Below are 16,860 nucleotides of genomic sequence, written 5' to 3'. Positions count from 1 at the left end.
ACAGGGTCTCACTGTTACCCAGGCTGCAGTGCAGTGGCACAATGAATCGCACAACTCACTGCAGTCTCTCAAACTCCTGCGATCATGCAATCCTTCCACCTCAGCCTCCCAAGTAGCTGGAACTACAGGTGCACACACCAGGCCTGGTTAATTTTTTATGTTTGTATTTTTTGTAGAGTTCAGATCTCCCTATGTTTCCCAGGCCGGTCTCCAACTCCTGGCCTCCAGCAATTCTCCCACCTGGGCCTCCCAAAGCACTAGGATTACAGATGTGAGCCACCATGCCCAGCCTCAGACATCTCTTTTCAGTTTCAGCCACATATATCTGCTATGAACGTCACCTCAAATTCACCACATTCAAAACCTGTGCCACTTCCTCTGTCTTCTGTATCTTGGTGTCTGTACAAATCAGAAAACAAAGTAACCTAGACTCCCCATTCTCCCTCAATTCACACTTAACAAGCCACCAAGTAGTATAGAAACTATTGCTTTATCATCTCTCCTGTCTTCCTTCATCATCTCCCTCATCTCTGCCTTTGATCAAACACTGTTTTGTCTTGTCTGGACTGTAACAGTAGCGTCTTAGCTGCCCCTTCGGCCTCTAGTCTGTCCACCCCTACATATTGCTGGACCCCCAAATACTGCTGAAAGTATGACCCTTCTATTTATTTATTTTTTTTGAGACAAAGTCATACTCTGTCACCCAGGCTGGAGTGCAGTGGCGTGATCTCGGCTCACTGCATCCTCTGTCTCCTGGCTTCAAGCAATTCTCCTGTCTCAGCCTCCCAAGTAGCTGGGATTACAGGCGTGCGCCACCAGGTCCAGCTAATTGTTTTTGTAGTTTTTGTTTGTTTGTTTTGAGACAGAGTCTCGCTTGTCACCCAGGCTGGAGTGCAGTGGTGCGATCTCGGCTCACTGCAAGCTCTGCCTCCTGGGTTCACGCCATTCTCCTGCCTCAGCTTCCCAAGTAGCTGGGACTACAGGTGCCCGCCACCACGCCCGGCTAATTTTTTTTTCTATTTTTAGTAGAGACGGGGTTTCACCATGTTAGCCAGGCTGGTCTCGAACTCCTGACCTCAGGTGATCCACGTGCCTCGGCCTCCCAAAGTGCTGGGATTACAGGCGTGAGCCACCGCGCCCAGCCTGTTTTTGTATTTTTAGTAGAGACAGGGTTTCACCATGTTGGCCAGGTTGGTCTCGAACTCCTGACCTCAAGTGATCCACGTGCCTCGGCCTCCCAAAGTGCTGGGATTACAGGCATGAGCCACCATGCCCAGCCTGTATGACCCTTCGAAACTGTAAATATGATTAGAACCTTTTGGTGTGCATGCCAGATCTTGCATTCGCTGGGTATGGCATTCCTCTCCAGCCTCACCTCCCTTCACCCCCGCACATCCAGCCTCCATCTCAGCCTCTCCAAAACATGTGAAAGCTCTACGATGCACTGCGCCCGTTTCTTACCTCCAGTTCTCTTCATGTGCTGTTCTTGAAATGCTCCTCCCTTTTTTCTCATTCGCTCACGCTCGTCCTTTAAGTGCAGTTTAAGTGCCACCTCCTCAGAGAGCCTGCTTGCATTCTTCCATCTGACTTAGATGCCTCCTCTCCTCCCTGACTCTCTCTCAGCACCCATTCCATACCCTATTATAATTGTTTCTAAACTGTAAACTCCTCAGAGACCGAGTGCACTTTTAGCCTGGTGTATTAATATCGCATTTACAGATTTTACTTGAGTTTTTCCAGTAATGTAGCATATGCATTACAGCACAAGGTGATTATGCCTCCCCAACTTTCTCTGCTTTCCGGAGCTCCCAGGCGTGGGGTGTGGAGGCATGGGCAAGAGCATCTACTGCTTGGAGCCGGGAGCTGCAGGTGCCACCTCCTTCCCCTAACCACACCCCCCTCCCCCCGCCCCCCCGCTTCTCCCTACTCTTGCGAGTGAGCCCCATGGCCAAGCTGCTGCCGAGCCAGGAAATGAGACGTCTGGATGCCCAGCTGCTGGACTGCCACAGCTTCCCATGCCATCTTCTTGGCCCCTCCCTACCCCCACCCCAACGAGACTGGGCGAGAGGGGAGGTGTCCATGCTCATTCTGCTGACTGGCCCCTTTGAGGGGAGATGACTGGCCCCAAGACAAGAGATGGTGGTTCTCTAAGCATAGAAGGTGGGAAACTTAGCATCTTTTCTTTTCTCAGTCAATCCCAGAAGTAACAGTAAAATCTAAATTCTTCTTGTTGGCCAAGAGCAATTTTGAGGGCTTTACATTTAATCCTTATGGTTAACCCTATGATGAATGAATTAGCCTTATTATTCTCAATTGACATATGAGGAAATTGAGTGAAAGGAAAGGTTAAGTAACTTAACAAAGTCACCAGCCAGTAAGTGGCAGCGCAGATTCAAACCAAAGTAGGCTGGCGCCGGAGCCCCTCTGTGTGCCCATGGAGCTCCACTGCCTCTCTCCTCAACCAGTTGTTACAGGGAGGTTCACTGACACCCACCGCAATTGTCCAGAGCAGTGTCCGGCAGCCAGGCGTTCCTCCCTGAGCCTCAGTGACCACATGGGATCATGGTGCTTCTCTTTGCTCCTCATTTAATTTTACCTGCTGGGTATGGTTTTCAAGTTACAACATCTCTTGGCTGGTTCCCCATGGCTTTTCAAAAATGTTTCTCTTAGAGTTTAATGATTAGTCATCTGCCCACTATTTATCTATACTTTTCATGACCTTTACTTTCATTTGCTTTTACTGATTTTTTTAAATTGAGAAAGTAATATGCACTCATGAGAAGCTATGCTGATTGCAAAAAGTGGACAGTATGTAGAACAAAAGCATACATTTTGTTCACGACTTAAATGTGGTGATAAAATGTATGCTTTTTTTGTCTGTGACTAACCTAGCCTTCCTTCTAACTCCATCCTCACCTCGCCTCTCTGCCACCCCCACCCACAGACTAGTGGCAAAAAATCAAAAAATAATAATAACTCGTGGCTCATGCCTGTAATCCCAGCACTTTGGGAGGCCGAGGCGGGCAGATCACAAGGTCAGGAGATCAAGACCATTCTGGCTAAGACGATGAAACCCCGTCTTTACTAAAAGTAGAAAAATTAGCCGGGTGTGGTGGTGGGCGCCTGGAGGCTGAGGCAGGAGAACGGCGGGAACCTGGGAGGCGGAGCTGACAGTGAGCAGAGATCGCGCCACTGCACTCCAGCCTGGGCGACAGAGTGAGACTCTGCCTCAGAAAAAGAAAATTAATAATAATAATTAACTCAGTGTCTGATCTTGGTTAAACCTCAGTCTGCCTGGTCGTTTCAGCTGTGCTTTAGTGGGGGTTTCAGCCTGTCTTGGAAGAAAGGGCCCGTCTCCCAGAGAGCTTGTCCTTTACCCTGCTCCTCTCAATGAGGAGAGAGAGGGACGCGGTGCAGCTGTATGGCCTGGAAGCCAGCATTCTCGCGTCTACTGGGTGTCTGTCTGCTATTCCCTGGCTCCCCCGGCTCTGGGCAATGCTCTCTACCCATCAAGGAGACCCTGCAGACCCCTGGTGCTGAAGTTGAGTGTGGAAGGTCGGGGTCTTGTGTGGGGGCAATGCTCCTGGTGGGCCTTCCTAGCTGCCCTGACCTCAGCCAGACTCCTGACAACCCTGCCACCCTTCTGGGTCTGAGGAAGCTTCCATCAACCCTACTCAGGTGGTCTTCCTGCAGCCCTCCACAAAGCCAGTTTACCCTGGCCACAGCAGCTGCCTCTGCTCAGCTTCCCAGCCAGGGCCAGTCAGCACAGGAACCCAAGAGCAGCTCGGGAAAGCTAGCGTGGGTCCTTCTTCCTCTTGATCACACTGCACAACTACAGCACGTCTCACACTGGCTGTGCTGGGTTAGAATGGGATACCTCCCGAGGCAGTCCTCCCCGGAGCCCCAGGCAGAGCACTTTGGGAGGGTGCAACTTACCTTTGCTTGCACTTACCTTTCTTCACTATCCCTCCTGGATGCCACATATTGAAAAACAAAGCAAAGTATGGCCTGTCACTGACTACAGTGTTATTTTCTTTACTGTGTGAGAGAATCCAATGTGTATGAGTCCTGAGGCTTGGGGGCTCGTACACTCAAGGGGCAGATAAAGGAGTCTGAATCTTTACTTTTTTCTCAGTAAAGCTCTATTTTCAGATATCAGTGATTGAAAATTGCTTCAGTTCTTCTTTAGGCATTCCTTCCACAACGTGTAAGTCTAGTGATGCTTGGCTGCAAGTGACAACATCCAGGTAAAAGTGTCTTAAACAATGAAGACACTGATCATCTCAAATGACAACAGTGCTGGGGCTCCAGGCTCCAGGGTTGGTTTGGCAACTCCAGAAGGCCACCAGGCACCCAGCCTCCAGCTGCCCTGTGCTCCACCATCCTCAGCACGCCAGGTTCTCACGGTCAGGCTCGCCCCCGGGCCTGGGGACAGCTGCAGCTGCTCCAGGCATCCCTTCAGCAGGCAGCCTCCTCAGCAGGCAGCGGCAAGGGGCGCCTTCGGGGTGGCAGACACCTCCTCAGGTCTCTCCTCTTCTTAGCAGTGAAAACCTTTCCAGAAACTGTCCCAGCAGACTCCTCTATTTCACGTCATCCCTAACCTTGCCACATGCCCGGAGTTGGAAGGAACACTGGGAAGGAGGGTGCCAGGTGTTTCCACAGCCTCTGCTGTGGGAAGCGGATCGGCTGCCGTGGAGGAAGGGGGTGTAGATGGCTGTGGTGTAAGAAACAGCGGCATCCGCCGCCTGAAACAGACCCTGCTCTTTCCCCGGGCAGCGCTATGCTTTAAGAGCTCTAGGCTTGTGCTCAGAAAAGGAAAATAGAAGAATCCACTAACAATTTTAAAATATTATCTCCTCTATATGGCAGCATACACTATGGATACGTGGTAATATACACGTTTTTGTATTTTACTTTGTTCATTTGACAATGCTAACTTAATCATATACTAAATTCTATGTATACTCGAGTCTATTTCTGGACTTTCTGCAGTGTCGAGTCCTGTGCAGTGTGACGCTTGTGTTGTACACTCTGGCAGGCCTAGGCATCTTTACTACTCTTCAAAATTTGCTTAAATATTTTTGCAAGTATGTTTTTGTAATGTTAGCCCCATTTAGAGCTGAGCTATGCCTTGAAGACCTGGTTATATTCATGTTTACACACACGTATTCATGCTTAACTGGAATTATGTGCTATTAAATAACCAAGCTCCTCTTGTTAGCTATCCCAGGGGGTCACAACTTCAAATTTCTACCTGAGCCAGGCAAGTAATGTAAATGATTGAAGCAGGCTGTAGTTCAAAGATTAAACATGCAGCAATTTTCTTAGCTTCCTGAAAGAAATAGTCTTTCCTCCATTTTTCTGGAACCATGTGTCTCATTTAATCTCTTTTGATAGAAACATAGTAACTAGGAAATATTTTTCAACTACCAAGTGACTAGTAAGTTGCATCCAATATTTGACCTTAATTATGGGGAAATAATAAAGAGTAGTGGGGATTGTGGCAAATATGCCTCATCTGAAGAGAGTAATGGCATCAGCCCTACCAATTGCTGCTACTGGGAATTACAGATATTCACATATCTGCTGATTTTTACAGAGAGCTAGAAATACAGATTTTATATGAAATTTCCTTATTTAAAATGCTAATATTTAACACATCTTCAGGCCAGGTGCCATCCATAGGCTATTAGCATGTAAGCTCTGAATTGGACCTATATATTACTACCTTTAAAAAGTAGTTTATTTTTGCTAAATTGTAAACTATCATTTTTAACTGACTAAACCAAATACTAATCAAAATAACTAAAAACCAAAACAACTCAGAGGAAGCTGTATGTAAAATTATGTTGGATAATGTTAATATAAACCAAGGGAAACCACATTGAGATCTAATGATTTCCCCAGCTTGTTTGGGCATCATCTTATTTATTCATTTTATTCAATTAATTTATTTACTGAGTACCAACTCAACTCAAAGTATGGTAGTAGACTTAAAAGGAGGGAAAAAGAAAAAAAGACATGACACCTTCTCTGGTTTGGCTTACTTTCTTAATGCCATTAATGCTGATATTAATATAATATCAACATTAGCCCAGCTTTGGACTAAGGTTGTCATACACACACACACACACGCACGCACGCGTGCACACACACACACACTTTATTACGATATTTAAATAAATATTGAGTTTTTTCTTTTAAGTATCACCCATAATGCAAATAAACAAAAAACCCTCCGAATTCTAGAAGTGTTCTTGTTTTCATTTAGAAGTCCAAACAATGGGAAAATTAATCAAGGTAAAGCAAATAATTTAAATACTTGAAGTCGTAAATTAAAAAAGAGGAAAAAGCTGAGACTGGATTCCTGACTTTATAAGATGCTGTCTTCACCCAGAGACATTAAGTAATATTATTTAATGTTACATTTTAAAATAGGTTTTGTAATGAAAGAAGAATCAGCCCCACCTCTACCTTAACTGCAATTGAAGTCAAATTGGCAAATTTGTTTCAATACAATTTTCTCTAATTCTTGACCACTTTCCAGTAGGCGTTTGATCAAGGCGAATGTTCTATTTTTACGTTTGTTTCTATACTGGTTACTTCATCCTCAAGGGAATTACAAAACCAATCATTATTTAAAGTGTCTATTAAATTAGAAATATTTTGATAGAGATATGATAGAAATATACTTTAGTTGGCACTTCTATTAAAGTGATGGAGAGTTCTGAAATTATCTGTAGTTTGGTTTGCACATTATCAATAACTCTGAAGGTTGTGAAGCTGCATCTTGAGAAGATACTTTTCTTCTGCCTATGCCAAGTTGCCTATACAGTACAGTTGAAAAATGCTCATATAAATTGACTCACTTATGCTAGAAATGGGACCATTAAAAAATCTATTTTTTGTGTATAATTTGAGGGAAATGTTGAATAATTTTCAGGAAGTTAGAACTACAGCACCTGAATTTACCATGACAAGGTCCATTTTTCTTTTCCTTTTCGTGTGTGTGTGTGTGTGTGTGTGTGTGTGTGTGTTTGACAGAAAGATTAACAAATTAAAAGAACACATCATTAGTCAATAGGAATTTCAAAAATAACATACATGTAAATTCTTGAAAGCAGGTAATAAGAATTTACATATATGTTATTTTTCAATAAAGTACTATATAAATAATGGAATCTTTGGTGATTTCACTTTTCTACAGTGCCCTTAAGTGAAATAAATTTTATTCTGTCTCTTCACAACAAAATGATAAATATTTTTCTTTGTTTGTTTTACTTACCTTTATAAAAGAAAACTGCATGAGCTATCATTTAAAAAATTTCTGAGACTGGGCATGGCGGTTCATGCTTGTAATCCCAGCACTTTGGGAGGCCACCGGGGGAGTTTCGTTTGAGCCCAGGAGTTCAAGAGCAGCCTAGGCTGAAATTAGGTGAGAGATTTTAGATATTAACCTACCCAGTAAAGAACTACCAATGGTAATTTCCTGAATTTGAAATTATAATATTAAAAATTCATCATTTTATTTCCTTCTCTGTATGAATATCTCTTACAATCAAATAATCTCTGATTCTCTATATTATGAATCAGTTCATTATCATTATCACACATGGTTGGAGCGAGAGCTTTTGATTCCTGCCTGGTGACTGTGAAAATCTCTAAGCCACCAGGTGGCAGAGTGTCCTTGGTTTAGATTGAGCATTGCATTTTTTTTTTTTTTTTTAAACTGATTGCCAAATGTATTAATAGTTTACAGCTATTGTGAGCAACCTTTAAACCTTTTACTCATGTACCCCTAAAATCATTTTGAAAACATGTGCATCACCCACAAACTTTTAAGTTTACATATATTTCAACAAAAGTTTAAATAACCGAGGAGATATAACTTTTGGCATACTGTAGAAACTTTAAAATAAAATGGTTATATCAATCTTTACATACATCTAATAGAATACACAACATGATAGGGGTCTGATAACCACCATCATCTGTTTTTAAAAATTCTGAAACAAGCTCATCTTTCATAGTTGGATGCTTTATATTACTCCTTTTTTCCTTGAACCTCATTTTCCATTTTATCTCCTCTACAGAATTGTATACTAATATAAAATATTTTATAATTAAAAATCTGTGATCACCCTATTGTACTTCTCTGCAACAAGAGTATATATATAGATATTTTATTTTTTATTTCTCGTGACCAAAAGGTGCTGAATGTCAGAATTTTACTAATATACAGTTATCCAACACCATAAACATATTACTTTTGATAAATAGTTATAACAAAAAGTGAAATTAATTGGAAATGCATTCCTGAATGAGTCAGCTTAGGGGGTTAGAAGTTTGATTGTTTGGGGCCCAGGATTCTTACACTCCCAGGCAGTGCACTGCAGTAAGATTCTGGATGGGAAGAGAGGGGGCCTTTTGTAAAGTCGGAGAAGGGTGCTTGTGAAAGAAGAGACAGGAAGAGGAAATCCAGCCTAATGAAAGCTTGTTAATTTTAACATAATGGGCGCAGGTTGATTTTAGGAAAGAATATGTATATGAGCTGATGATCTAGAAATTTGTTTTCTTAAAACAGTGGTTCTCACCTAGGGGAGATTTTGCCCACAGGGCACATTTGGCAATGTTTGGAGACATTTCTGGCTGTCACGCTGGGGGCAGGGTGTCGGCATCTGTTAGGTAGAGGACAGGGCTACTGCTAAACTACTCTGTTCCCAAAGCGACACAGCTGAGAGCCTGAAACCTAGCAAGTCCTCAGTAAACGTTTGTGGAAAGGAAAAGACAATGAAAAGGAAGGAAGGAACCACACAATTGGCTGCAGAGAGAGCTACAGTAAGACGACTAGACTCTTGTAATTACATTTGCTGAAAACTTCAGAGTACTTCCTTCTCTTCCGTGTTTGTACAGTTTTCTTATCGGAACGGAGAAATTCGAGGAATAAAATTTAAAAGGTCTACATTTTCCCAGTATATGTTTTCATTAATTAGAGAAATCCTGAAAAACACAAAAAAGACCAAAACGACCCCTAGTTATACCACCTAAATATCTACGGAGAATAATAAATAGCAGCCCCTGTTTTGCTGATCTCATCCCACTTTGCCTAAATAACATCTGCTAATTAGTTGATGCCCATTCTTTCATAAGTTTTTCAAGGTTCTTTTTTTTTGTTTTTTTCTTTCAGATGAGAGTCTTGCTCTTGTTACCCAGGCTGTAGCGCAATGGCGCGATCTCGGCTCACAGCAACTTCTGCCTCCCAGATTCAAGCGATTCTCCTGCCTCAGCCTGCTGGGTAGCTGGGCTTATAGGCGCCCGCCACCATGCCCAGCTAATTTTGTTGTAGTTTTAGCAGAGACGGGGTTTCACCATGTTGGCCGGGCTGGTCTCGAACTCCTGACTTCAGGTGATCCACCTGCTTTGGCCTCCCAAAGTGTTGGGATTACAGGTGGGAGCCACCGGGCCTAACCTTTTCTAAGTTTATAAAGAACAATTTATACCTTTAAACTTCAGAGTATAGAATATCAAGATGGCTTCAAAATTGCCTGTTTGAGAGATTCTTTCTTTCCTAGTATTAAAAGCACAGCGGTCCATTGGAGGTATATGTGTATACTTACACAAACGCACATGCACACACACATGTACACACATATTATTGTGTACTATGAGAAACAAATGACTGTACTTTAAAGATAATCTTTATTGAGATATCATACTGCTGAAGTTTAGAACCATCTCCTTGGGGGTTTAGGCAACTGCAAAGTTAGAGGGAACATGGCCCTCTATAAGACCCACTGCACTCCTGACACTAGTTGCAGGTTCGGGGGATTGGTCCCAAAACCACCTTGAGTTCCGTTGTTCACTAGAGGAGCTCACAGAGCTCGCTAAGAACTGGGATACTCACAGCTGTGGTTTATTATAGGGAAAGGTTACAGATTAAAATCAGCCAAGGGAAGAAGCACAAAGAGCAGAATCCAGGAAAAACACCCCACATAGAGCTTCTGTTGTTCTCTCCCCATGGAGCCTTAGACGTTATTTTCTCAGTATGTGTCTGTAACAATATGCATGGAATATTGCCAAGTAGGGAAGTTTTCATGGGGCTCCATTATGCAGGTGTGATTGATGGCCTGTACGGCTGATCTCAGTCTCTGGCAAGCTGATACTGTGTGACTCAAACCCCTACGCTACATCCCATTGTTGATCTTTCTGACGGGGTCAGCTCCACCCTAAACACTATCTGGCATGGCTAGATCCAACCTTACATGACATTGTTAGACTACTAGCATAATCCAAGGCCCCAGGTAAACAAAGTCACTCCTATCTCTTATGACATCCAAGGGCTTAGACGTTACCACCCAGAAGCTGAGGGCAAAGGCCGGACCTCTTCAGGTATACATTTAAATTCTTTATTACACATGTATACATACAGCCTATATGTAGCCATTTTAAGTGTACAGTTCAGGCTGGGTGCCATGGCTCATGCCTGTAATCCAGCACTTTGGGAGGATGAGGCAGGCAGATTACCTGAGATCAGGAGTTCGAGACCAGCCTGGCCAACATGGTGAAACCCGGTCTCTACTAAAAATACAAAAATTAGCTGGGCGTGGTGGCACGTGGCTGTAGTTCCATCTACTTGGAGGCTGAGGTGGGAGAATCGTTTGAACCCAGAAGTGGAGGGTGCAGTGAGCCAAGATTGCTCCACTGCACTCCAGCCTAGGCAACAGAGTGACGCTCCAAAAAAAAAAAAAAAAGAGAAGAAAAAGTGTACAGTTTAATGAGTTTTGAAAAAATGTATACATCTATGTAACCACCACCACAATCAAGAGAAAGGACATTCCCAGCACCCCAGTAAGTTCCCTCTTGTTCCCTTGTGGTCAGTTCCTCTCTTGCCCCCTGGCTGGTTTCTCCTCTTTAGAATTTCATGCATAAATGGGATCATACAATGTGCATGATTTGCTGTCTGGCTTCCTTCAGGCAGCATGCTTTTGGGAATCATGCATAGTGTGCCAGCCGTGTGTTAGTGCTAGGTAGTAGTTCATCTCCTATGTATGTGCTGCAATGTGTCTATATATTCACCTGTTCAACATTTGGGCTGTTTCCAGTTTTAGGCTACTTTGGACAAAGCTGCTATAAACATTCACATATATCTGTTTGTGTAGACATATGTTTTCATTTATTTTGGGTAAATCGCTTGGAGTGGAATTGTTGGGTTGGATGGTAATCATATGTTTAATTTATAAGAAACTGCCAAACTGTTTCTATCGTGGTTTTAACATTTTACATTCCTGCCAGTAAAGTATGAGAATCCAATTGCTTCACAGCCTTTCTAGCACCTCAGGCTTTCCAACTTTAGCCATTTTCATGGGTGTATAGAGTAATTACTTATTGTGGTCTTAATTTGCATTCCCTGGTGACTTTTTATGAGTTTACTGGCAACCATACATCTTCTTTTGTGAATCTGATGAGATTCTTTGTCTATTTTCAACTGGGTTGTCTGTCTTCTCATTGATTTGTAGGAGTTCTTTATATTTTTTGGATATATCCTTTTCCAGATATGTATGTTTGTAGCTTGCTTTTTAAAATCTCTTAATGGTATCTTTTGAAAAGCAGATTTAATTTTGATGAAACTGAAGAAAACTACATTTTAAAATGGTGCTGTGAACTCCGAATACATTTATAGCTATTTCGTTGCCATCCAAAAATTCTACAAAAGTTATCTAACAAGAAACTGATGAATTTCAGGGGAGTGCCCACTTACAAAGCCTTTCTCCTAAAATTAAGCAGTGTTAATAGTAATATTACACAGTTTCTCACAGATCATCAACTAAGTCCTTCTTCGGTGGGAAAGGCAGATGCTTTACAAGATATAGGTATTAATTTTACTTCCTGCTCTATTTTTTCTTTACATAGTAGACACAAAAACCGTTAAAGCTGGCTGGCTGTGGTAGCTCACACATGTAATCCCAGCACTTTGAGAGGCTGAGATGGATGGATCACCTGAGGTCAGGAGTTCAAGACCAGCCTGGGCAACATGGTGAAACCCCACCTCTACTAAAAATACAAAAGTTAGCTGGGCACGGTGGCACATGCCTGTAATCCCAGCTACTCGGGAGGCTAAGGTAGAAGAATAACTTGAGCCCAGGAGGTGGAGGTTGCAGTGAGCCAAGATTGCACCATTGCACTCCAGCCTGGGCGACAGAGTGAGACTCTGTCTCAAAATAATAATAATAAAATTAAAAAAAAATTTAAAACCATTAAAGCAACCAAATAGTACAATATTGGCTACTACATTGTTTTGGCTGCTACATTTTAGGCACTATGCTAAAATAAATTAATCCTCTTGGAAACTCTGTGAAGTAGATATTTTTGTCTTCATATTTAGATACTCAGATAAGGACAGTGAGTTCAAAGAAATTAAATACCTGGATGAATATCACACAAAGAGGTGGCTACGCTGTGATTCCAAGCTAGGTCTAACTCCAAAGCTGGTGTTCTTCATTAATATTCTGTATCTGTTCAGGACATGTACAAATCAAATCATGGACATTTGATTTTAGATATACCGAATGCTGATTTTGGCAGGTTGTAGAGGGAGTAGAGGCTGAGCAGAGGGGATGGCGGACAAAGATTAGGTCTGGAACTTATTTTGGTAGGGGCTGTTCATGCCTCCAGTTCCTAATCCCCTAGATAGGCTGGATAACTTTATGAGGGTCAGTGTAGCCAAGCCAAATTGAATCAATTTAAACACATTCAGAAGCAGAACTGCTTCAGATAATCTAACCAGTTAACAGGACATTCAGTTTATTACATGCTCTGCCGGAATTTCACGAGATCCTTCTTTTGTTAAAGAATATTGAGAGTGACTTCCTCAAACTGTATGCTAAGGCTTGATCTAACATTTCACATGTAATCAATACTTTTCTTGCTACCACTTATGTCAGATCTCCTCATGAAAGTCACGTAATTATTTGGAATCTTATCCTGGTGATTAACACAATTAATGCCCAACTCTCTTTTGAAACCTTTAATGCATGTTATTTTCCAACTTGGCAGACGTGAAATTCCTGTAGTTTACTGAAGCTGCAAGTTTGGGACTTTGGCAGTCTCATATTAGTAGTCACACATTCTACTAAGGCCCTTCCTTCTACTTGATGCCCTGAGTGGATGTCACTTGCACAGCAAACATCATATGCTCAGTGAGATCATTAAGTTATAACTGCTTTAATCAGCAATATAGTGTCCGCTATTGTATACTTCTGCAGAATTCTAACTCTGTGAATTTTCCTTTTTACAGTTACATGTTGCATTTGAAAATCCAGATGATCTTGACTAGTCAGACTGAAATGAATTAAAGACTGATCATAACCTATTAGAAGTTATGCACTTATTAATAAAAAGACAAATCTGTGTTTTCCCCCTTCTTTAAAAATCAAGCACCAAAACAATAAGTTAGTTTTAGAATGCATTGATATGGTATTCAACTGCATTGTGGAAGGAAGAAGTAAATTAGAAAGAAAGTGATAGTTATATGTGCTTAGGAATCGGCTGCTTTCAACCATGGGAAAAAGGAACCCTTACACAAAGGTCAATGCTTTTTTTTTTAATTGCAAAAGAATATTTAAAAGACTTTCAAGCCTTTTAAGAAATGACAGTTAAAAGAGAATTTTTCAGCCTTTTCTTTTATCATAAACTATAACAGCAGGTGAAATCCACAATTTTCTGAAATTTTGTCCCATTTAAGCTTCCAAAATGTTTCTTATTTTTAAACCCGAAAAACATTAAAAACACCTTTATCCTGAGAAGTTTGTGTCATGTTCATATCTGCTCTGATCCTCCCACAATCCACTATTTGATTATTAAAGGTAATTGGCACTTAGCATCAAATATTTAATACACTGATATCTAAGTATCTAATTTTCTTACTATCAGGCAGGAATTTAGACTTCTTATAAAGTTTTTATGCTTATCTGATTGCTACTGCTTATAATTAAGGCCTCAATGATCATAAAAACATTCCAATAAATGTTTCAGATATAAAAGAAATTTAAGCAATATTTTTTTAAAATAGGGTGAAAAAATGACAATAGGCATGTTTTTCTCCCTCTCTGAACATATCCCCTAAAAAAACTCTCCTGAAAAAAGTTTCTCATTAGAAATAATTATGAATATACTGTCTGTGCTTCACAAAAGAGTTGTAAATATAAAAAAAGGAAGTCAGATAAAATATATACACTAAAAAGGGAGAAAAGACCTATAAATAATATAGTCTGTTCTTTTGGAATCCTATTTTCGAAGTGCTTTACAAATTACCATATTCTTATAGTATTTTGTGAGTTAAGTAGATAGTTAATATTCTTGGTATTTGGCAACTCAGATCATAAAGAGGTCAAATACACTAAATTGTCCACATCCCTTGAGCCTACATCTGAGGCAGTAAGAGAACCCATGTTCCAGGACCCAGCTTTAGTACTTTGCTCACGCTCTTTTCCTCTGTCCATGGTGCTCTGCCTAGGGGATGTAGATAGCCATGCCACCCTATAGGGGTTAACTGGGCCAACTGAGAAGGGCCATGACAAAGAATAGCTTAGGCATCACTCGACATCAGGCATAGAAAGAGAACAACTAATGGGTAAGAAGAGTCAAGTGATATTGATCGGTGGCTCCCCAGGGTTGAATTCAGAACATGTTCTGCTGTCTCTTGGGTGCCAAGTTTTGACGGAAAGGGCAAAGGACAACTTGAACAATGTGGGGTGGGCGGGTGAAATCTCCATTCATTGTTGTTCACGTGGGAATGGAGTGCTCGGAATGAGGGAGATCTTGACAAGGCTCCCTGCCAGTAGCGGCCTCTTGTTTCTTACCAAAAACTGAATACTCAGTCTTCCTTTCTCTTCACCGCTGGGGTTGGAAAGTACTGGGAGAGCATATCGGTACCAGAGGGCAGAGATAGTGTGTGAAGAGGACCTTTGTGCTTAATGGGAAAAAAAATACGAGAATGAAAAGAGGAGATTCCAAAGGAAAGAACAAGACTTAGAAGTTGGAAAACGGAAAACAGACTAAATGAAAAAGAATAAGCAAGAAAGTGGCCCTGGGTCTAGAAAACACCAATTTTTTTCTTTTGCCAGAGGGTGGAAGGTCCAATGTAAAGGAAACACACACACACACACACACTTCAAGAAGCTCATGTAAGGAAAGAATAGGCACAACTTATATATACATTAGTAGGGCGTGGGTCAAATACATTATGGTACATCCATACAATAGAATACCATATAGGCTTTTAAAATGATTTAATTATACAAATATTGGCACAGACATCTAAGATTGATTTACTGAAAAAATAAAATGGCAGAGTAATTTTTAAGATATAATTTTATTCTAAAAATAATAATACAGGTATAGAATATGTAGAGAATAATATGTATAGAAAATAATATGGAGGGTAAAGCATCAAGCAGCCAAAGGTAGTTATTTCTGGGGGGAGAAAGGGAGAAGGAGGACAAATTATTGTGGAAGGTGATTATGTTTTATATTGTACATTTTTGTGTTTATTTGAAACTTTCTTCTTTTAGACGGAGTCTTGTTCTATTGCCCAGGCTGGAGTGCAGTGGTGTGATCTCGGCTCAGTGCAACCTCTGCCTCCTGGGTTCAAGCGATTCTCCTGCTTCAGTCTCCCAAGTAGCTAGGACTACAGGCGTGCCACCATGCCCAGCTAATTTTTGTATTTTTAGTAGAGAAGGGGCTTCACTATGTTGGCCAGGCTGGTCTTGAACTCCTGACCTCATGATCTGCCTGCCTCAGCCTCCCAAAGTGCTGGGATTACAGGTGTGAGCCACTGCTCCTGGCCTATTTGAAACTTTTAAAAATAAAAATTATATCATTTCCATTGTGTATTCGAAATAAATCAATAAGAAGTATAGAAATAAGTTATATTGCAAAGAAGAAACATAATACATAGGTTAAAAAAAGAAAAATTTTATAATTTGCAGTAAAACTTAACATTGAAGTAATCTAACGCAGATGTCTGTATCTATGAAATGGTGATCCCAAAGTAAGAGTTTTAATTTCATTTAAAGAATGTTTGTCTTAAATTGACATGAGTGGTGAATTTTTAAAAGGTGATAATTATAGAAGTATATTATACTTTATTAGCTCAAAACTGGATATTAGATATAATCCATAACTTACCTATTGATGTAATTGATATTTTTCAGTAATTGAGTATTTTCTTCTGATCAATTTGAATTATTCTCTTCAGCTGTTATATTTGGGTAAATCTCATAAAGTAACTCTAATTGCTTTAATTTAAAGACAGTCCTTCCAAGGAGAGACTCACAAAGCACTAAGAGGAAAGGGAGAGCAATAAAATTTTACAAATATGTATTGTAAACATATTTTAAATCAAGTCTTTAGAACAGCATATTTTAAATCAAGTCTTTAGAAAACAGCGGAATTTGGAAACCGTCTAACTGGACTGCAATAGTCAACCTGCATAGATGGGCCCAACTGCTGTAACTTTTGAAGTAAGTAGACTAGGTTACATGTGAAACATACAGTAATGACAATTTCACCTGGGATTTTGGATATTCTTCCACTTATCATTTAGGAAAAACTCTTACATGAAATCAGACCAAGAAGCCATCCAGGGCATTGTAAAATCTCAGCCGCAGCCAGACTAAAAAGAAAAAGAAAAAAAAGTGTAGGCCGAGCACGGTGGCCCACGCCTGTAATCCCAGCACTTTGGCAGGCCGAAGTGGGCGGATCACCTGAGGTCGGGAGTTCGAGACCAGCCTGACCAATATGGTGAACCCCTGTCTCTACTAAAAATGCAAAATTAGCCAGGCGTGGTGGCGCATGCCTGTA

At 41.1% G+C, this 16,860-nt stretch overlaps 1 protein-coding gene across 1 annotated transcript in view; it reads right to left on the bottom strand.

Moving 5' to 3' along the window:
• SLC25A4 (solute carrier family 25 (mitochondrial carrier; adenine nucleotide translocator), member 4) overlaps window positions 1-4,738 on the bottom strand; it is a 39,825-nt gene extending 35,087 nt beyond the window's left edge. The window contains exon 1 of the mRNA XM_012000200.1: window positions 4,602-4,738. Coding sequence (XP_011855590.1) covers window positions 4,602-4,738 — 137 coding nt within the window. The remainder of the gene's footprint in view (window positions 1-4,601) is intronic.
• Between the last annotated feature and the right edge of the window lie 12,122 nt (window positions 4,739-16,860).

This window comes from Mandrillus leucophaeus, unplaced genomic scaffold (assembly GCF_000951045.1).
Source record: "Mandrillus leucophaeus isolate KB7577 unplaced genomic scaffold, Mleu.le_1.0 Scaffold62, whole genome shotgun sequence".
In the NCBI taxonomy this organism is placed as follows: Eukaryota; Metazoa; Chordata; class Mammalia; order Primates; family Cercopithecidae; genus Mandrillus; species Mandrillus leucophaeus.
Note: the sequence above shows the minus strand (reverse complement) of the source record. Positions and strands in the feature narration are given on the sequence as shown.